The 23,406-nt window shown below is 39.0% G+C and overlaps 1 protein-coding gene across 1 annotated transcript; it reads left to right on the top strand.

Moving 5' to 3' along the window:
- Positions 1–922: 922 nt before the first annotated feature.
- Positions 923–21,019, top strand: SMPDL3A (sphingomyelin phosphodiesterase acid like 3A). The gene is made up of 8 exons (XM_082855835.1): positions 923–1,098; positions 5,944–6,157; positions 7,061–7,205; positions 11,713–11,809; positions 12,581–12,750; positions 13,207–13,387; positions 15,147–15,271; positions 17,756–21,019. The coding sequence occupies exons 1-8, from the start codon at positions 987–989 to the stop codon at positions 18,071–18,073; spliced, it is 1,362 nt and encodes a 453-aa protein (XP_082711961.1). The 5' UTR covers positions 923–986; the 3' UTR covers positions 18,074–21,019.
- Positions 21,020–23,406: the final 2,387 nt, after the last annotated feature.

Raw genomic sequence — 23,406 nt, 5'->3', positions numbered from 1 at the left:
CAAAGCCCGTTTCATGAGACACTTTCCCATTAAATTACACAGCATACAAAATAAGGTTTTCTCTGTTGGGAAACAAATACACTTTACAACATCTTTTATGAGGTTAGTAATTCTGGAGGGTTTTTTCTTCTTCAGAGGAATTCCACGCCCTACAAATTTAAACTACATGTTCCCTTATCTAAAAGAAGTCAGCATCCTCATAAATGGTAATAGAAGGACCACAGAACCCAACGAAGTTTGGGGATCTTGGCTCCTTTGTCAGACTGAGTATCTTCAAAAATTCCTTGAAGAGTAAAATCAACCAGTTCTATGATTTTTGTATATCTCTGGAATGCATAGAATATGGTTCTGAGACATTGTTCTCAGTTTCAAAAACAAAGAAAAAAAGCCAGACGGATAAAAAACTGAAACCTAGTGTTTTCTGAGCAGTGGTTCTCAAACATCACCATCACTTTAGCGTCACGTAGAGGACTTGTACACACAAACGACTAGGCTTCACCCTCAGAGTTTGTGGCTCAGTAGGTCCCTGCCCGGCCTGGGAATTTTCCCTTCTAACTAGACTTCCCAGGTAGTGCTGACACTGCTGGTCGAGGGCCCACACTCAGATCCACTGTATCCCAAATCTCTGCTGACCTAGTTCAAATCGAGACACTTCGAGGTTCTCTGCATCACTTCTGCAGAGGAGTCCCATGCGCTCGGGGTCAGGTGGCACTTAGGGAAGATGATCTGCGAGGGGTTGCTCCAAGCACATTCCTTCCCAGGCCAGTTACTGACGTTGAGACACAAACAGCAACGGGAAAAGCCAGATTATAGCTAGACAGCTGTTGAAAGTCAACCGAACCTACTCATTAAGGACTCTGCCCTCTCACGTGACCACTGGGCGTCAACCCCAGCAGAGGTCTTCCTCCTCCCCAGCCCCGGACCCTACGGTCGTGTGGAGCCCCGGGACTGTAATAGGTTTCCCAGGCCCGTGGCCGCGACCCGCGATGGCGCGTCTGCGCGCGCTCGTCTGCTGCCTGCTGGCTGCTTGGCACTGCCGCCCCGGCCTCGGACTGCCTCTGGCTCCCGCTGGCGGCCCGAGTCCCAGTCCGGCGGTGGGTGAGTCGTCTGTACCCTTATCCTGCTGGGAGCTGCTCGGGAGCGGCGGCCAGAGCGCCTGCGCAAAGCCGAGAAAAGTGCGTGTGGGCAGCAGTGGCCCCAGCCAAGGCTCTGGGCTGCGACTCCCCCTTCGGGGCGCGGGGAGGGCGAGGGCGACGGAAGGACACGAGCGCCAGCTCGGCTCGGCGGGGAGGCCGGGACTGGCTGCGGACAGTGAGGGCCGCTGCTCCTCCCGTGCACTTGTTTTCGCTTTGCGTCTCCAGGTGTGTTTTGTGCCCGGAGGAAAGGAAGGAAAAACTGGGTGTCTCAAGGAAAAAAGAAGCTGGGGGCTGGGTGTCCCGCATTTCCAGAGGCCCCGAATCTGCCCAGAGCAGAGGGGGAGCTGCGGGGTTTCAGCTTCTCAGCAGCGTAAATTTCAGTGGGACTGAGTTTCTTCTGTTCTGCGCGTCAAATTTGGTGGCCTTTTCTTCCCACCCCTCCAACCCCAGCGCGGTTGCGGCCCTGGCGCTCCGCGCTGGTAGTCTACGTTAGAACGCACGGGGCCTTCACTTTACCTGGACGCCCCTGGGCTCCCCGCCGGCAGGGCCGATGTTAATTCATTCCCAACGCTTAGCCCAGCGCCTGTACAAAATTGGTTCTCAAAGTGGGGTCCGGCACCAGAAGCACCAGCAACGCTTAAACGCGTTAAAAATGCAAGTTTTTAGCCCCACCCCAGACCTGCCAAACCCGAAACTCTCGGAGAATTGAGCCCCAACGATCTGTTTAACAAATCGTCCAGGTGATTGTGATACATGCTAGAGTCTGAGAACCACTGGTCCAGAATGGATAAACGTTGAATGAGAGATTTTGTGATGCCACCTGAGCCTTCAGTGCTAAAGGTCAAGGTGCCCACCCTCACCTCCCTGACTCAAATTTAAACATAATTGCTTTGTTATCTAGAGGGGGAGAAATGGGATGGGTGGAGTTGTGTTCTGTGGTTTGGGCATAGCTGTCCCTGAAACAGCTTAGTACTTGGCTCTGAAGCCTCCTCTCTTCTCCATCACTTGACTCTCACATGATTTCGGAAATGCTCTGGGCAAAAAATGCCTCCTGTTTGTTCAGGAGCCAAGTCCTCATGACTCAGCTGTCAGGCAGTTGAAAGCAAGAACTGTCAATCTTATTTCCCAACTGTCAGTGGTAACAAGAAATTGTCCTCAAATACTTATGCATGCTGCTGGTTTCTGCCTTCATTAAAGCTGTTTTTCTTTAATTATGTGGCTGTTTAGGATTTTGAGATAAAATGTCCTAGGATGCCAGAGGCCAATGCATGGCAAATGCACCTTTTGGTTTTAAGGATCCGATTGCTGAAGGCCTCAATGACAGCTTTCTGGGGTCTAGTGAGTCTCCACTTCACACCGCCCTGTTTCTGTAGGGAAGCTACACCTGGGGAAGAGAGAGGGAGAGGGGGAACCAAGGTTCAAAGACCTGCTGAAGTGTCCATTCAGCAGGTTCACATTGGATATATTAATTCATATGCTTTCCGCTTGATGTGACCTTCCCTCTCCCCCTGTTCCCACCCCAAATGCTAGGACTTCTTTACACCGTGGTGTGTGTGTGTGTATGTGTGTGTGTGTGTGTGTGTGCCAATTCCCGGTCTCAACTTTCTGTCCTGTCAAGTCCCAGTGGTCAGAGGACAATAGCCCAGGGAGACTTCACCTGGTTGTGTTTGGCCACAATTTTTTAGATTTAGTAAGTCAGGACCTGATGGAGTATTTGGTAGGAACTGACATTATAAAGAAATAAACAAAAACACCTATTTTAAACAACAACCATATGTCCAAACATCTGAATTATGATATACTAGCTTCTTTGGGATACATTATCCCAAAGATAAGATAAGATTGTTTTGAGCATTTATCCAGATATGTTTACAACACACACACATATACCCATATACATATGTGGGGATCTTTTTAAAGATTATCTGCAGAACAAGAAAGCAATTGTTGTGTAGTGAAAAGAACATTGGACTGCGAACCAGAGAATCAATTGAAGTGTGGGCTCTGCCACAGGCCAGGTCTCTGGCCTTGGACACACACACACACACACACACACACACACACACACACACACACACACAGTATTTTGTACAAATTTCATTAGAGGTGGGAGGTGAGGCCTCCAGAGGTTCATTATTCATAAACCCCAGGTTAAGAACCTGTCAGGGCTCCATTCTTGGCTTCTATTTAAAGACACCCTTCAGTGCACCTAAATAATTATTCCTCACTTATCTGTCTAGCAATCCAATGTAGTGGAAAGGGCGCTAGACTGCAAGTCTGGAGAGACTGGTTCCATTTCAGCTTTCATTACTGAGTCACCATGTGATATTGAGGAAATTCTGAATCTGCCTGTGCCTAATTAAAGAATGTTTGTTGAGGACCTACTATAGGTCAGACGTATTCTGGATGCTGGGGATATATAAATCCAGGTAATAGGTTACATCAGAGGAATGTGTCCTTAATGTGTTTCCAGTTTTGTTTTACAAAGTTTAATATATTAATAATTTCATGTCCCTTACTTGTCACAGTATCCCCTATAGGTGTAGCTGTTATCTATCTTACACCAGGCAAGTGAGACGGAAGGACTTCTGTTTTCTGGAAGGACATTTGAATGTGAGCACGCACAGAGAGGTACTGTGTGCAGTGGTTAAGAGCCATGTGGACTCTGGAGTCAGATTTCCTGAATTGCTGTCTTGGTTCTGCTGCATATGACATACGTGACTTGCACTTAATTTCTGAGTGCTGCAGTTCCTTACCTGTAAAATGGAAATAATGGTCAGTCAATACACGTAAAGCATAAGAAACAGTATTAAACTTACAGGAAGTACTCAATACATTTCAGCTACTACTTGGAAATGAGGAAATTCAATCTCAGATGCAAGCTTGACATTACAAATGAATAATAATACAACTAATGTTGAGCTTACCGGATGCCAGGCTCTTTCTGCTACTAAGTCACTTAACCCTCGTTCAGTAGACAATAATATTATTCCCATTTTACAGATGAAACAGGCCGAGATCATACAACTAGATTAGGAAGAAGAGCTTGGATTTGAAGTAAGGCAGTCTGATTCCAGAGCCCCCATCCTTAACCATAACACTGTGCTGTTCTGTGTGTAGTTTACTACATACCTTAACATTCTATGAATAATAATGTACATATTTACGTAAAATAGAGATGCAGTATATATTTATACCCCAAGGAAGGGCAGCCACCAGGATGATTCTGAGCTATCTGCCAAACCACTTTATGTGCTGGGTAAAGTGTGTCCAAGCTGGAAAAAGAGTTGCAGTACTTTCTGCATTATGGAAGAAAATAACTCTTGGCAAATGTTTTCAAATGGGGGCTGAATACCAAGTAATTGACCATAAAGACTATTTAATGACTACTTTGTTCTGGATCTTCTGTCTACCACTTCTTAGCTGTGAACTTAAATGTGTTATAAAATTACAACAACTTTGCAAAGAAATAACATCCTAAATATAGTACACCTTTTCTACCTTAAGTAAACTGCTTTCAGTTTTCTACTTTATTATCCAGCTTTGGGTTTTATCCAAGGTGCATACTTAGCTTTTATCATACTTAGCTTTTATCATTTGTATAGATAAAAGTTTGCATTCTACTTATTTGCTCCATGCTTCTGGTGTAGTACTGCTGCTATGTCACTTCTGATGTTTCCTATTGTAAATTAGTCCTAATCAGAGTGAGCTCCAAATTCAAAGTGTGAAAAAGTCTCAATATTAAAACAGTTTATTGGTCACATATGAGAAGGCAGCAAAATCACTGAAGATATATGTGAATTAAGTATAAGCAAACTTGAGGGCCCTTCAAAATGAGGCGTCAGATTTTGTCTCTGCCATTTATTAAGCTGTATATACTAGAGCAAATATTCTAACTGATCCAGCATTAATTTCTCAACTCTAAAATGAGAACAGTGATTCCTACTTCAGAGAGTAGTTTTGAGAATGAAATGACACAGTATATTTAAATTGCTTATCACAATGTCTGGCACATAGTAAATACTTAATAAAGAGAGATACTACTATGATTAACCTGTGTTTCCTTCAATGAAAGAATCTTTCTCAAGATGATTTCCAATCAGGGGTGCTATCAAGTGGGTCTTGGGCTTCTCCCTGAAAACCCAGTGGAAGCATCTTCTTTAACAAATGCTTCCCTTAATATTATAAACATCTTATACAAGTGTATGATAGAAGATGTTCCTCTGTTAAATAGCTTTTAAGAACCTCTGGCAGTGGCTATTTTGGGCTGAAAGCTAAACTGAAGACTCTTTTTTTCATTAATATTGAGAGGCAAGATTTTACAAGAAATTAGGAGTGAGATTTATTAGTTACAAGTTCTGCAATCTATTCACTGTGTGACCCTAACAAAACACATCATATTTTTTGTCCATTTTTCTACAAGAAAATAAATAAATTCTAAAACCTTAAATTCTACAAGGAAGGAGACATGCTATTAAGATACAATATGGGATTATTATTGACTTCCCAGAAGGATGTCTCCATATATGCAAACTTATGTTTGTCCTGTAGTCTTTATTAAGTAGTCATGCTTTGAGGGACTTCATCAGTTCTGATGTGTGTAAATAGTAAATTCTAGTAAAGTCTTCCTATTGTCTTTAGAATCCTTATTTCTGACAGGGAGTGTATTTAACTTCAGGGCATATGAATATTTAAATGACTAAGGCTTTCCTCTATCACAGGGTGGAGCAACTGTCATATTGTAAATATTGGTATGGGAATTCCAAAAGAGAAGTAGATTTAACAGCATTTATTTTCTCATCACCAGGACAGTTTTGGCACGTGACTGACTTACACTTAGACCCTACTTACCACATCACAGATGACCACACAAAAGTGTGCGCTTCCTCGAAAGGTGCAAGTGCCTCCAACCCTGGCCCTTTTGGAGATGTTCTATGTGATTCTCCTTATCACCTCATTCTGTCAGCATTTGATTTTATTAAAAATTCAGGACAGGAAGCATCTTTTATGATATGGACAGGGTGAGTGATTATATAAATACCCTTAGTTACTCAGTATGTATCTACAGTGTCCTAAACTTCATTAGAATGCCGAATTTCATAAGCATATATATTACGTTTTAAGAATTCTTGGGGTTTAAAAAAATACTAGATCAAATTAATCAACATCATTAGGGATAAGAAAAACTTTAAAAGACCCAGTTTTGTTTCTCTGTTTGTTTGTTTAGAATACAGGCTCTAGAAATATTTCCATGTTAACTAAGAGATGAATCCATAAACGGCGTATTTGTGTCAGTGTCTTGAGGTGTTTATTAATGTGATAATAGGTCTTGATTAAATAATCCAAAAACAAAAGGCAACAATGGGAGTTAACCTGTGATAGCGATTTTGCAAACATCATCTTCTGGTGGTGTAATTAACAAATTCCATCCATCATGACAGAGTGAAGAGGCCTAATATTTCCTGGACCTGAAGTAATGACCTTGGCACTGTTTTAATTTATACATTGTAACTCATTTAATCTTCACAATGGATATTATTATTCCCATTTTACAGATAAGGAAATGAAGGCACTGAGTATCTAAGTAACTTGCCCAAGTGCACACAGCTAATAAATGGCAAACCTGGCACTTCTGGCCCTGGAATCTGTGCTTTTAATTGCTAAAAATTTTTGCCTCTTACAAATCTTCAGTCAGGCAGTGAAATAGACTGAGATTTCCAGTTTATCTTTTGTATTTCACAAATTTTCTTTTGTATAGGCTTCCCTGTGGGACAAAGGTAAATGAAGAGTAGTTTATCAACTCTTTATCATCTGTTGATTTATAGTGGAATTTGACAATGACAATACAGCAAGGCATTACACGGGAGTCTAGTGACTTTTTATAGCAACTGATTTTGTTCTCTATGATTCTGTCTCCTTTTCAGGGATAGCCCACCTCATGTTCCAGTGCGTGAGCTCTCAACAGACACGGTCATAAATGTGATTGCTAATATGACAGCCACAGTCCAGAGTCTCTTTCCAAATCTCCAGGTTTTCCCTGCACTGGGTAATCATGACTATTGGCCACAGGTAAATTTGACCACAACTTCTAGAAATGCTTAAAGGATTTTTTCCATCAACAGTGTCAAAATTATGCTGATAACTAGCCGATGATAGGGCGTGGGAGGGGCGCTCATGGAGGTGGAGTTTGCTCTTAATGCTAACCATCGAGGAAGGCAAGACAAGTGCTTTGGGGACTTGAAAGGGACTCCTAATAGTTCATAAAAAGTTATATCCAGGGCTTCCCTGGTGGCGCAGTGGTTGAGAGTCCGCCTGCCGATGCAGGGGACACGGATTCGTGCCCCGGTCCGGGAGGATCCCGTGTGCCGCGGAGCAGCTGGGTCCGTGAGCCATGGCCGCTGAGCCTGCGCGTCCGGAGCCTGTGCTCCGCAACGGGAGAGGCCACAACAGTGAGAGGCCCGCGTACCGCAAAAAAAAAAAAAAAAAAAGTTATATCCATAGCGAGATTTTGGAATCAAATTACCTAGTTTGTGAGTTATTAATTCTTGATTTCCTTTGTATTCTTCCTCAGTTTCTCCTTTCTTTTGAATAATTTTGTTCATTTGAATTTCCATGTTCAGGTTAGCAAAAACGGTTAATGTTGACAAATGTTTACATTTTTCAGAATTTCTATTAGGCCTACTAAACTACCCATACTCTGATCTAAGCTGGATTGTGATTAAAAACGAAAGCATAGCAAATCATCATAAGAACCCAAAAGGGAGGTCCATGTTCAAGATGTGATTCAAGGTAGAGAGCATGTTCAGAATATTTTTTATGCCTGATACGGCCCAGGCTTCAACCTATTAGGGTGGCTGTTTATTAAACAGCCTGTGCATAACAATCGGATAGCGGCGCTGGTTACAGCTATAGCAGTGTAGAATCTTAGATTTGTTCAGATTCAAGAGATCTTAGAGATTGTTGTTTAGCTCAGGGCTTGGCAAACTAGGGCCTGTCGTCCGAATGCAGTGTGACACTTGTTTTTGTAAATAAAGTTTTGCTGGAACACAGCCGTGGCTGTGCTTTCTGTTTTGCCTGTGGCTGCTTGTGTGCTGTAACAGCAGAGTAGAATAGTTGCCACATTGACTATATGGCCCAGAAGCCTAAAGTGATATTTATTTTTTGACCCTTCATAGAAAAAGTTTGCTGACCCCTTGTCTAGATGAACTCTTCATTTTACAGAAGAGAAAACTGAGGCCCAGAAATGTTAAGTTGCTTGTTCCGGTGCTCACAGTTACTTAGTGGGAGAGCCCACATCCTGGATCTTTTGTGTTCAGTTAAACAAACATCCTTTCACACATCCTTTACTCTTGCCAGACTGACATATCAATATTTCCTAAACATTATATTTACTTTCATACCTTTCTTTGTCTACATTTTTCTTTTGGTTTAGCATATCTTTTCCATCTCATGTCCAAAGGCTGCTTAATGAAGGTTTTGATTATAATACTTAATTAATGTGAATAATGTGACTTTGAAAAGTTGCACTCTATGATAAGCTTAAGTTTCAAGTGACTTCTTGAGCCCGGCCTCCTGTTTTGAGATGAACAGTATATGAGTCTTTGCGAGTTGGCCTTTCAACCAGTGGTCAGCTTTTGTTACTGTTGAGATGTTAGACCGCACAGGGCAGAGGCTTGGGAATGGGCAATCTCCAGGAATCAGAGGTTACACACATTGTTTTTATATGCTTTATGTGACAGGCAGACTGTTGTAATAGAAAACGTGTGGGGTTTAGAGTCACATTCACTGGAAGTTAAAAACCTGTTCTGTCCTGCTTCTAATAGCTTGAGCAACTTGGATAATGCACATAATTATCCCTGATCATTTGTAAACAAGAGCAGTAATACCTACTTTGCAAAGTTTTGGGGAGAATTAGCGACACTATGTGGAAAGGGCATAGTTTCCTACCTGGCACATAATAAGCCCTCAGTAAGTGAAGTGGTGGTTTTGTAGCATGAAGCAGTGACATGGGACACATGTTTCCTAACTCCCCTGAGGACTGGTTTTATTTTACTTTTATCTCTGCCTTCTTTCTGCAAAGCCAAATCTTATAATAATTCAAAGATATAGATGCTATCCAACTTCTAAAATATATCCGATTATATGTACAGCTAGGATAAACTGGCAGCCTTTATACCTTAAACAGTTAATTTTTTTCTCTTCCTAGCTTATGACCTTATACCTGAAAACCTTCCATCCCAGTTTCAGGAAGGTCAGATGTAACACGAAAGCCCTACAACAAATTCTCCTGGAGACTTCTCATATCTGAGATCAAATTCCAGTGAATGTTAGTAACAAATAAATCGGATGTGTTATTTCTCCACTAAAACCCCATAAACATGTATTTAAACATAGCTACATCAACATACAAATACAGACGCAAATTCCCACCCACTACATCAGAAGTAGATATTTGTGTGGACAGCCCAGGGATTTCTTCCCATTGCCACGCAAGGAAGCAGTCTGGGCCAGGGTCCTCAGGTACTCCTACAATGGCAAGGCTGGTGCTACCAAACTGGTGAGTGGGTCACTTCCCATTGTGCAATAGATAACTGGATGTAAGAGTGATGGTAGAAAGACCTGGGATTTAGACCCAGCTCTGGGACTGACCAGCTCTCCCTGGATAAATCACTTAACTTCTCTGGTGCTCATGTTTTTCATACTTAAAATAGACAGAAAAATCTAGAGCAATGTTTATATAATTTTGATTCTACATGACCATACCAGTATCTTGGCATCCATCCCAATGTAAACAAATGGCTAAGATATTAGGTGTTTGATGATGATGATGATAATTACCAATTTTTAATCAGAATTTAGATTGGCCTAAGCCATTGTGTAATTTTCAGACAGATGACTCTGATCGCTGACACAAATTGAAAATATCCTTTGGATAATCAGTTTCAGTTAAAAGAAGTCATTTGCTTATTACTTGCCCTGAATATATTTGTATTTTCATTATGTATTAGGCACATGTATTAGGAACTAATGTGACTTGGGTGTCATCTTTAAAAAAAAAAATCTAAGAATTTTAATTACTGATGACAGGGAAACTCCTTTAAGAAATAGGTCTGTGTCACCAATATAGAGAAGGAAATGAAGAGAGTGAAGAAAATGGCTTCAGTTTTTTACCATAATTTTTTGAAATGAAAAATAGGAATAATTACCCAATTTCACAAATGATTTCTGGGTTTTTATTCAGTATGTACTTTCTTGACTTTTTTTTCTTCCCCTGCGCTTATGTCACCATAAAGATACTTTATTATAATATGATAAAATAGGATGATAAAAATACGGTATAATGTATTATACATATATTATTTAAAAAATCAGAACGATATGATTTAGGCTGACATAAAGAGACTTCAAATCAAAAACATGTTTTTCTCTTTCTAACTTACTTTACTCTGTATGACGGACTCTAGGTCCATCCACCTCACTACAAATAACTCAATTTCGTTTCTTTTTATGGCTGAGTATTATTCCGTTGTATATATGTGCCACATATTGTTTACCCATTCATCTGTCGATGGACACTTAGGTTGGTTCCATGTCCTGGCTATTGTAAATAGAGCTGCAGTGAACATTGTGGTACATGACTCTTTTTGAATTATGGTTTTCTCAGGGTATATGCCCAGTAGTGGGATTGCTGGGTCATATGGTAGTTCTATTCTTAGTTTTTTAAGGAACCTCCATACTGTTTTCCATAGTGGTTGTATCAGTTTACATTCCCACCAGCAGTGCAGGAGGGTTCCCTTTTTACCACACCCTTATAGCACGGGGAACTCTACTCAGTGCTCTGTGGTGACCTGAATGAGAAGGAAATCTAAATAAGAGAGGATATATGTACATGTACAACTGATTCACTTTGCTGTACAACAGAAACTAACACAACACTGTAAAGCAACTCTATACTCCAATAAAACAAACAAAAAATCAAAAACATGTGGTTATAAGTCTTCATTCAAGAAGTTAAAAAGCTTTATACTAGTATTAACATTCCAGAGGACTTTGTTTAATTCTGAAATCCATCTCCTAGGCATGCTACACCAGGTCCTACATATTCAGGCTAAAACCTGCCTTCAGTGTCTCTATAATAAGCATATTCTCACGTCCATTCTAAACCCCAATCACGCTGAAACAAGGGCTTGTTTCTGTATATGGCACTGTGTTGGTGTCTGGGCCATTATTTTTGCTTTGATTCCCTTTCTTGTCAACTTGATGAAATCATTATTCAAGTTCTGGTTCAAATGCTCTTTTCACTCTCCCTGCTGACTCTCTGGGCTAGACTTGATTGTTCTTGCTTTTCCACTCCCAGAACCCTTGTGGTGGTACCTGGCACATTGTCTTACAGATGATTGGTTGCATTTTGTCCTCCATCTCCCCAGTTAAGTTGTAAATCCTTGAAAATCAAGTCTATCTAGTATTCCTGCATCTCCAGATGCCTAACATAGTAGTAACTGCTCAAGTGATATTTACATTAATTCATCCACATATCTTCAGAGTTTCACTGGTGGATTATATTGTTTGTGGCCAGGATCAACTGCCTGTATTCACCAGCAAGGTGTACAATGCAGTAGCAAGCCTCTGGAAGCCATGGCTGGATGAAGAAGCTATTAGTACTCTAAGGAAAGGTAAGTGAAAGATTTACTCATTCCTATTTTATCTCTATTTTTTATCTCAGTTCATGTTGTTTAGACTTAGATCTTTAATGTTTGCTTGGGTGTGCCAATTCTGCAGAGTCCCTGTGCCCAGTTTCTCTGGAGGCCTTATCATGTTTGAAAGCCGGGGAGTGGCATGGATGGTGAGTGGGCCCAGGGCGAAGAAAGCAGGGTCAGGGTCCCAGTGGCTGAAAGTGCCACGGGAGCAGGGTGTTCTGTCATCACTGGTTCACAGGTGTGAGTGGGGTTATACCTTTAAGCCTCATCTCACCTGAGATTGTAGCAGCTCTGGTTTATTTGACATTTCTTCCTCAGTATTCTCTGGCAAGATCCATGTGTGTTCCCATTCTTTGGATTTTAGATTTCACAATATCTCTTATCTTAATTCCCCAAACATACAAAAGTAGAAGTTGATGTATTAATCTTTCTTTTATAAAATTCAGTACCTCATTGCCTAGTGCCAAAACACTTAGTTATCTTTTCAAGTGAATGTTGGATACAACTGTTGTTACCTCAATTTGTGGAAGTGGCAGCATTGGACTTGACACATAGTAGGTTTTCAATAAATGTTTGTTAAATCTGATTCTTATCCAATGACAGCCTATGTATGTGCAAACTAAAGAATAAGAAATAAGTATAACTTGCCTAAATGGATTGAAAACCTTAATTAAGATTTTGCTTTCACAGTGTATATGTATCTGTGTGTGTATTATTCCAGAATGTGTTTCAAATTTGTTTTTATAGGTGGCTTTTATTCACAGAAAGTTTCAACTAATCTGAACTTCAGGATCATCAGTCTCAACACAAACTTATACTATGGCCCAAATATCGTGACCCTAAATAAGACTGACCCAGCAAATCAGTTTGAATGGCTAGAAAATACACTGAACATCTCTCAGCAAAATAAGGAGAAGGTAGATGCCGTAGACCAACATCATCATGGGATGAACAGAGGGTTAAACTTGTATACTTATTAGACTTGAGTGGGGTCAGGTATTAATAAAAGTATTAAAATTTAAAGATATTCTTACATGAAACACTGTGATTTGCCTCTGCTGTTGTTGCTTGTTTTATTTTGCTTTTATTGCTCTGGGGATTGATTGACATCTGTTGATATTTTTTTAAAAAATTTGAGCAATGTCACAGTTACCTTATGTCATAAACCATGTAGTTCCAATAGACAAGTGCAAATATAGGGCCATTAATAGTTTCATAATTTCATCTGTTTTTTGGTAAATAAATAGGAGAAATGGTATATTTGCTTTCTAAAATTTAATTAATATACTTCCAATCTTGGGTATCTAAATCATTTTGTTGTGAAAAATGTGCGAAAAGATTCTCATCAGTCCTCTTTGTGTTTCTTTCTCCAGGTGTACATCATAGCTCATGTTCCAGTGGGGTACCTGCCTTATTCAAGGAGCATCACGGCAATGAGAGAATACTATAATGAGAAATTGATAGATATTTTTAGAAAATACAGTAACATCATTGCAGGACAATTTTATGGACACACTCACAGAGATAGTATTATGGTTCTTTCAGATAAAAAAGGTAATATAACATTCTATTTGCATCTCCTCAGTCCAAGATGCTAGAACAAAATAGTGAAAATCCATTAATTTTTACTGATCCAGTAAATTAAAAGTTTTATTAAATCTACCTGCCAGCACCTGCTTTTTCTCAGTTACCTTCTGTGAGTGATGGCAACTGTCCAAATCATATTTAGTCCTGCCACTGGGTTTCTTCCTTTTAGCTCCACAAGGCCGTCATCATTTGACTGCTGTTGACACAAAAGCCTCTGAAACCCTCAGTTCACTCAAATGTTCTTTTAGGTCCTCAAGTTTAGAGAATCACTCTTTTTTATTTACCTGCTAGACTCAAGTTTCCTTTGATATGATTAGATTTACTTCTCAGAATTTAAAGAGCAAAGCACAATTTACTGTTGGTTTAAAATAAATTAAGCTCCTACTTTTAAGTGCTTATCGACATTGTCATCTACTCAGCATTAAAAGAAAAAAAATAGAAGAAGCTCTAGCATTAAATAAGACAACGATTATCTATTTTTAAAGATAACTTCTGTATAAGGGCAAGAAAACTGAGAGTTAACAAAATAAGAGTTCTGATTTTTTAGTAGTCAGCCAGGAGAAAAATCAATATGTATTTTTTTTTTTTTTCAGTAATTGGGGAACATTTTTTTTTTTTTGCGTTACGTGGGCCTCTCACTGTTGTGGCCTCCCGTTGCGGAGCACAGGCTCCGGACGCGCAGGCTCAGCGGCCATGGCTCACGGACCCAGCCGCTCCGCGGCATGTGGGATCTTCCCGGACCAGGGCACGAACCCGTGTCCCCTACATCGGCAGGCGGACTCTCAACCACTGCGCCACCAGGGAAGCCCTGGGGAACATTTTTGAAATGCTTTACCTTCTTCATCTAGAATGAGTGGGCTTGGTAAAAATGACCATTTTCAGCATTTGATAGCTTTTTTACTCAGAAATTTAGTTCTATAATACAGGGGTCCCCAACCCCCGGGCTGCGGACTGCTGTCTGCAGCCTGTTAGGAACGGGGCCGCCCAGAGCGAAGCTTCATCTGCTGTTCCCCATAACTCCCCATCGCTCCCATTACCGCCTGAAGCGTCACCCTCCCCCCCCACCCATGGGAAAATTGCCTTCCACAAAACTGGTCCCTGGTGCCAAAATGGTTGGGGATTGCTGTTATAGCAGATATGTGTAAAACATGGTGACACTTAAATCAAATTCTTATTATATAATTATTGGAATATTGTTATAGGTAGAGTACAAAAAAAACTAGCCTTGTCTATTTTGTGTGTGTGTACTTGTAATAAGTTGGATAGTTTTATTACGAAAAATTTCAAATATATATATAGGTAGAGAGAATTATAAGACAAACCCCCATGTACCATCACTTATATTCAATATCTGTCAAGATTTTGCCACATTTATTTTATCTATGATTCTTTATTCTTTTTTCTCTGAAGTACTTGAACATAAATCTCATACATCAACTGTATTTCAGCCCTACATGCTAAGTATATGGATAACTTACATAATAATAATACCATTGACTTACCTAACAAAATCAACAATAATTCTTTTAATCTCTTCATAGTAAAACTTCCCCTATTTTCTCAAAAGTGTCTCTTTAGTGTTGTTTCAGATCAGGGTCCATCAAGCATCACACACCATTTGGCCGTTACTTCTGTTAACCTCTTAATCTGGAATTTGTTCATATTTTTAATACAGTTAAACTCAATTATTAAAAAACGTATGTTTATGTACATATATTTTGTCTAGGAAATCCGATAAATTCTTTGTTTGTGGCTCCTGCTGTTAGTCCAGTGAAGAGTGTTTTAGAAAAACAGACCAACAATCCTGGTGTCAGACTATTTCAATATGATCCTCGTGATTATAAATTACTGGTAAGTTGGTACAATTTTAGAATTGACCCCATATTTATGCATATCTTTGTAGTTTTCATTAGTTTAGTTGAATGTTTTCAGCACAGCTATTGTGAGTCGTACTTTATGTTGAAATCTCAGGATGTTTTTCTGCTTTTTTATATTTGGAATGTCAGCACTTTCTAAGTGTGGGTTTATGAGGTTAGCCTTTGGGAAGCTGTTTCTGTCTTCTAAGGTCTTCACATTTACTTAGATAAGGGTTTCATTGGGTAGCGCCTTGTTTGTGGACTTACATACATTTGAAACTTTTCACTACTCCATATTTGTTATTAATTACTCTTCTCCTGAACATAGCTATGAAGAAGAATGTAGGCTCTGAAACCATACTGTCTCATGAGTGGTCTTACCCTACTTCTCTGTGTCCTAGTCTATTACCCTTAAAACTGGGATTAAAATATTACTGACTTCACTGAGTTGCTGTGAGGACTACATGAACAACTATTCTTTTTTTTTAAATTTTAATTATTTATTTATTTATTTATGGCTGTGTTGGGTCTTCGTTTCTGTGCGAGGGCTTTCTCCAGTTGTGGCAAGCGGGGGCCACTCTTCATCGCGGTGCGCAGGCCTCTCACTATGGCGGCCTCTCTTGTTGTGGAGCACAGGCTCCAGACGCGCAGGCTCAGTAGCTGTGGCTCATGGGCCTAGTTGCTCCACGGCATGTGGGATCTTCCCAGACTAGGGCTCAAACCTGTGTCCCCTGCATTGGCAGGCAGATTCTCAACCATTGCGCCACCAGGGAAGCCCAAACAACTATTCTTAAAGCACGTGGAAAAATGCTTGGCTCACAGTAAGCACTCAATAAATGTTGGCAAAATTTTTTTTGTAAGGAAAATAAACTGAGTTGGAACTTTTGAGACAAAAGCTCTCTGGAGCTGGTACATGACTCTATATATCAATTCAGCCTCAAAAGGCCAGGCATTTAGCTTATGGGTACTGCCCCTTTCAACACATATAATTTGAAAAGAATTTCTCAGTTAAAGTCTCTATTGATGTGACTGTATTCTTCTCCTAGGTAAATTTAGTAGGAGATAGATTTGTTAATCCCTAGAGCATGTTTTTACAAGAAAAGATAGGGCAGAAAAAATCTGGTTTAATCCATAAACACTAAATTAAATGAGGAGATAAAACAATTGAAAAATAGTCCAAAGGAATTTTTTTAATTAATTAATTTATTTATTTATTTTTGGCTGCATTGGGTCTTTGTTGCTGCACGTGGGCTTTCTCTAGTTGCGGCAAGTGGGGGCTTCTCATTGCGGTGGCTTCTCTTGTTGTGGAGCACGGTCTCTAGGTGCATGGGTTTTAGTAGTTGTGGCACGTGGGCTCAGTAGTTGTGGCTCGCAGGCTCAGTAGTTGTGGCGCACAGGCTTAGTTGTTCTACGGCATGTGGGATCTTCCTGGACCAGGGCTTGAACCTGTGTCCTCTACATTGGCAGGCGGATTCTTAACCACTGCTCCACCAGGGAAGTCCCCAAAGGAATTCTTTTACAACTATTAGTTGCCTATTTTTGGATCTGAATCTCAGATACACACACACGTGTGTGTGCATGTGTGTGTGTGTATACTGACATAGAAAGATGTACCTGATATAATACTATATCATTTTTAAAAGTACAAAACAGTTTGTATAGTTTAATTTCATTTTTTTAAAAAGCCAAAAAGTTAGGAAATAGGTATATATATTCTAAATACTTATATTTCTTTGTACATAAAGTCTAGAACAGCACACTGGAGTGCTGGTAAATGTTTAACAGCTGGTTCACCGGGCAGGGGGAAAAGTGCTTTGATTTGTAGTGTTTGCCAATTTCCATGGAATAAATACTCCCATCATGGCCAATTTCAAGCTGCCAAAGTGATACCAACTAACTTGCAAGATGCCTGAAAATTTGACAGTCAGCATTTGTGGGCTGGTGCAAGCCACCTCCTGCATATGACTGATTTATATATAACTGTTAGCAGTGGTTACTTCTGATGTGTGTGAATTGAACGCTTTTTATTTTGTAAGTCCCTCTGTATAGTTGGATTATTTTGTATTATGTTCTTTCTTTTTTTTTTTTTTTTGTGGTACGTGGGCCTCTCACTGTTGTGGCCTCTCCCGTTGCGGAGCACAGGCTCCAGACACGCAGGCTCAGCGGCCATGGCTCATGGGCCCAGCTGCTCTGCAGCATGTGGGATCTTCCCGGACCAGGGCACGAACCCGGGTTCCCTGCATCGGCAGGCGGACTCTCAACCACTGCACCACCAGGGAAGCCCTCATTACTTTTTAAATGAAAAAATATATAGATTTTTCTATCAGGACTCTTTTTCTCTAAAAGCAATGCACACTTCTTAAAATGACTGTACTTTAAATTAAGAATGTCACATAAATCCTAATAAGAACTCTTCTTGATATGCAGTACTTCATATGCCAAAAAACAAACCAGGCTTTGTTACTCTTTTTAACTATAGGATGTGCTACAGTATTACTTGAACCTGACAGATGCTAATCTAAAGGGAAAATCTAATTGGAAGCTGGAGTATACCCTGACCCAGGCCTATGACATTGAAGATTTGCAGCCAAAAAGTTTGTATGAATTAGCTAAACAATTTGCAATCTTAGACAGTAAACAGTTTATAAAATACTACAATTACTTCTTTGTGAGTTATGACAGTAGGGTAATTTGTGATGAGAAATGTAAGGCCTTTCAGATTTGTGCAATTATGAATCTTGATGTTATTTCTTATACAGATTGCCTCAAACAGTATTATATAAAGCACAATCCATAGTATTTCACAGTCTGTACTCATAGAAAATGTATCATTGCTCTGTTTCTGAGATCAGTTTGTGGAATTGTTATGCAAAAATTTGCGAGTTGCTGAGTGGGCAGGAAGAATTCCTGTCTTTGCTTTTTTATGATGCCCAAAATGTAGATATTTTTAACATCCTAAATTTTTATTATATCGAATGTATCTAAACTGCCCATTACTAGAATGATGTTTGGATGTAAATACCCTATCTTCCAGTTTATATAATTGCATTTAATTTATACTCTTGTTGAAATTGTCATTTATACAATAAGACAAATTACTTTTCCCTAAGTATGATGAATTATTTTTAATATGATAATTTTCAGTCTTTTAATTCATTCTTCTGGAAACTTCATGTGTAAACTGAGGTTCAGACAGTTTTAAGTATCATGAGGTTGACACTGTTTATGCACTATCTATACTCTTGGGAAAACACCAAGGTCACCTTAGGGCCATCTCTGAGTCTATGAAACATCACAGGACATGACCTCACTAGCTGTCTTCATTCTGTGAGTGAAGGGGGGTCTTCTTTAGAACTAAGTTTTAAGGAAGAGAATGTCACGGGAGAATGGCTAAATATTTTATCAAACTTTAAAAATGCAGAAATAGTATTTATACGTTGCTTACAGATACATGTAATAGATTCCCCCAGAAGAGGTGTGTTGGTAAACATCAAATACAGGAATGTTGGAGGTTAATGAATGGGAAAGTTGATTGGGGAGAGATATATAAGGGGATTTAAATGTGTTGGTAAAGTTTTATTTCCTAGTTCAATCAATTTCCTAGTGGCTATGTTAATGTTAGCTCTATTTTTCTTTATATATTTTTAAATATATTAAGTACTATAGAGATCCAGCCTTTAAAGTTGATGATATTGGCTCTTCTACGGAGAATGATTCATAATGAAAGCATGGAGACACTTGGAGGGTTTGAAGTAGTCTAGTAGAGAAGGGACTGTGGGGGGTGCTGAGGTGCTGGCAGTGGAGAGAAGTAGCCCTTTTGTGATATATTTGGTAAGTAGAAGCAGCAGGCTTTATTGATGGCAAGGATGTACGAGCTAAAGTACAGAGAGAAATAAAGGATGACTGCTAGATTTTTGGCTGGAGAAACTGGTAGATGGTTGTGTTATGAGGGAGTTGGGATTACTAGAAGAGGAGAGGGCTGGCGGGGAGTGTGAGGGGCACAGAGCAACAGATTAAGAGTACTATAGTGTATTACAGCTGATACAGGCTACCCAAGAATTCCTGTAGTTCTTTAAACATTTTTCTATTCTAATCATCTCTAAGTTGAGAACTTAAGGATTTCTTTTAAAAAATAAATTAGTACCCTAAGAAAGCAGCCAAACAACTCAGACTCTACTACTGTGATTGTTTCTACAATATTTAAAATTTATTAGGAATAAACATGACTTACTTATAGGAATGTATCATCTGCCTGCCTCCCCACTGGTACTGCCTAAATCATTCTAGACGAACATCAAGGACACTTAAGGAAAGGAAAAATAGTATTAATTCAGTTATTGATGAGCTATCTATTCTTTTGGTAGAGAATGGATTTTCTCAAGCTACAGCATCCCCTACTTGGGTTGCTTCTCCTTGGAGCAATTATGTGTGTTAAGCATAATTAGGCAACCTTTCCATGAACACAGAAAGAAATAATAAGGTAAGGATCATGTTTATTTTATAATTAGTTTTTCAAAACATACCTGAAGTTCCTGTTTTATAAAATTCTCCTCATTAAAATTTAGTGTGATTCATCATCCTTAACTTTTAGTAAAACAAATTTCTTTCTACAATCTGTTGTTTAATTTTAAACAAATCAGTATAAAACTCCTCTCTTTTATTGTAAAACTTCAGGTCTTTTGCATTCTATGCTATACATAGTACATTCCCTTATGAAAGTTCTATGTCCCCAAACTGGTGATTTTAGGAAGATGGCTGTGAGTGTCCCCTGACCATTGCCTTGTAGGCTTGGAGGACTGTTCTTTATGCAGGACTAGGGACCCAGTGGTCCTTTTGGTTTCTGTAGCCTTTGTTCCTGCCTCAGTGAAGACTCTTTGCTCCCATCACCACCCCATATTCTAATTAACATAGATTGTCAGTTTCTAAACACACATGTAATTATACATTTCAAAAGGTTTTCAATATGTATGTTTGATAACTTACTTGAATTCAAAATACGTAACTCAAAACTCAACAGTAAGAAAACAACCCAATTTTTTAAAATGTCAAAAGATCCAAATACTTCACCCGTGAAGAAATACGAATGGCAAACAAGCATGTAAAAAGATACTCTACAACGTTAGTCATTTAAAAAAATGTAAACTAAAAAGTAAAAAAAAATTTTAAAGTAAATAAATTACTACTACACACCAATTGAATTGTTTTTTGAAAAATTGACAGTGTCGAGAACTGGTGAAGACAGAACTGGAACTCTTATATATTGTTCTTTTCTCCCCTTTTTAAAGTGGTACACTTTGTTGGATTAATTTCTATTCTTTTATTAGCTTCAGATGTAGCATATATTTCAATTTCCTAATTTATTATAAGGTTGGGATTTATTTAGTTTTCATTTTTAATGACATTTATTGTTTTCTTTCTAATTTTACAAGTGATACATGTTCATTGCATTCAACTAGAAATACATAAAAGGATAAACTAAAAAGTAACAATCACCCATAATCCCCACCTCTCATAGGTAATGACCATGAGCAGTTTGATGCATTTACTCCGTGTCTATATATGCATATATTTTTAATAATTAAAGAATAATTGACCTACAACACTATGTTAGTTTCAGGTGCATGACATAGTGACTGGATATTTCTTTATATTACAAAATCATCACGATGAAAAGTCTAGTTACCATGTGTCACCATACACAGATATTACAGTATAATTGGCTATATTCCTCATGTTGTACATTTCATCTCCGGACTCATTTATTTTATAATTGGAAGTTTGTACCTCTTAATCTCCCTCTTTTATTTCACCCATACCCCCATCCACCTCCCCTCTGGCAACCACCTGTTTGTTCTCAGTATCTATAACTGTTTCTGTTGAATTATGTTAGTTCATTTGTTTTCTTTTTTAGACTGCACATATAAGTGAAATCATACAATATTTGTCTTTCTCTGTCTGACTTATTTCACTTAGCATAATACCCTCTAGGTCCATCCATGCAATTACCCATTTCTTCACCTTTGCTCACATTGTTCCTTTTCCCAATCTAAAGTCCCCCATTTCTTGCTCTCTCTAATATTGTTTTTCTTAAGACCTCACATAAAAACTACCTTTGTTGTCAAAACTTATCTGACCTCTTCAGGCACACTTAATCTTCTCTCCTTGGGGCCACCATCGTTACCTTATTTAAAACCATCAATGCCATTTTTCTCTGTTCCCTCTCTTCCTTTAGTTCTGAGAGGACAGGGCTCTGCTTTACCCAACTTTGTATCCCCATCACCTAACACAATGCTTGACAAATAGGTAAGTAAGCTTTATAATGAACAGTATCAAATTAATGAAATTATATCTATGTTGGGAGATATTTTTCTCCATTTCTTGCTGATGGCCAAATTCCTTAATGACTAGATAAAACCATCTATTATTATCATTAAGCAGCAGAAATTAAAGGTTGAAGATAGAAATGTTTGGCTTAGGCAATCCATTGATGGAAACATTTACACTAATGGGTAACAAGTTTAGTCAGCCACCCTACGTGCCTGAGAGCATACTGATTCCAGTTGAGACAGAGAGGATGGATTCCGGCATTGGCATTGGCGGGTTGGGGAAAGAGAACTGAGAAGGGAAGTGGGGATTTTGAGACATAAGAAAAGAAGGGTAGCCTGTCCTCTCACATGCTGGTAAGGAAAAGGGCTTAGTGAGTAGAAGGTCATCGGGAGGCCATATGATAAGTTGATAAGGTCAGGGATTCTAGTTTGTGTAGTCCAAGGTACTTACCTCTCTGTAATTCAGTTTGTCTCGTCAATTAAAATGAGAGTTATAGCATCACCTGATTTATAACATTATTGTGGGAACTAAGTGAAAATGTAAAGTGCATAGCTCAGTTTCTGGACATTGTAAACATTATGTAAAAGTTATAAATATTAATATGATTTTTGACATTGTTCGATGCCCACAGAGAACAGAGTAGATTTGACAGGGACTTGGAAGTACAGAAGATGGAAGATGAAGTCAAGGAAAACAGAACCTCATACTTTTCAGTGTTGTTCTGGGGAACGTTCAGTTTATACACACATAAAGCCACAAGCACTGTGTTTTGTATGGCACAATTCTCTCCACAGATATATGTAGGGTTCCTGTAGTGCTCCAGGCACTGTTCTATGTGCTAGGTAAACAGCAGTGAACGAAACAGATGAAGATTCCTTCCTTTATGGAGCTCATTCTAGCATGTGCATTACTGTGATGAGTGTGTGTGTGTGTGTGTGTGCGCGCACACGTGTGTGCGCAGCTTATGGGGAACACTGATTGCCTTTGAACCACGTTGCACGTAACTAAAACTGATTTAACAATTAAAATATTTTAAATATTTTTAACAGGATCACCTTCATTACAATGGACTTCATTCCCAGAAACTATTGATTAGGGGTTGTGACTGTCATGTCCCAAAACAAGAGGGTCAGAAATACTGACAACTGTATTACAAAGATGTCCACTTGAGTCTTTGCTATTTGGGAAGAATGATAAAAATTTGCTAAAACGATTGCTTTGTCTAAAACCATATAATCGCAAAAACATGGAAATGGCTGTCACAACATAGAAGATAAAACTATGTTCTGATCAGTCTGTCAGGCAGGTTTTGTTATTTTGCAGATTAATACTGAGGTTCCTGCCGGATACTACTTACAAAATCCCTTTTTATGTGTGTGTATTGAAAGCATTTATTCTCAGATCACGCAGATAGCAATGGGATTGTGCTTGGAACAAGGACTGGAGTTACAGGGAATGTTGTGATATAGTCTTCACTTGTCTTCTTTCCTGTTAAGCCTGCAAATGACTGCCAAGTGACATCAAAGCACCATAGCAACAGCCTGAGGCAGTTTTTATTCACCTGAAAATTCATTAACCACCAGTCCCCTTAAAATCTAGCTGGAATCTTTAGCTGAAATATCCGTAGTTTCTTTTAACCCTTCATTTTTTTGCCAAGAGTTGGTAGCATTGATTTTAGATATATAAAGATATTAAAATCCTTTGAAAGTAAAAGAAGTCACTTAAAAATTTTAAATACTGTCTACTCATCATTATATTTTAATGGATATGTTTGCTACAGAAGAAAGAACCAAAATCTTTCAT

The sequence above is a fragment of the Leucopleurus acutus genome (genome assembly GCF_964270905.1).
Source record: "Leucopleurus acutus genome assembly, chromosome: 15".
Taxonomy (NCBI): Eukaryota; Metazoa; Chordata; class Mammalia; order Artiodactyla; family Delphinidae; genus Leucopleurus; species Leucopleurus acutus.
This window is presented reverse-complemented; position numbering and strand designations above follow the sequence as displayed.

Coding starts and splice junctions, on each gene's coding strand:
- SMPDL3A (XM_082855835.1), top strand. CDS start 987: ATGGCGCGTCTGCGCGCGCTCGTCTGCTGCCTGCTGGCTGCTTGGCAC. Junction 7,206..11,712: donor ATCATGACTATTGGCCACAG/GTAAATTTGACC, acceptor GTTTGTGGCCAG/GATCAACTGCCTGTATTCAC. Junction 11,810..12,580: donor TATTAGTACTCTAAGGAAAG/GTAAGTGAAAGA, acceptor TTGTTTTTATAG/GTGGCTTTTATTCACAGAAA.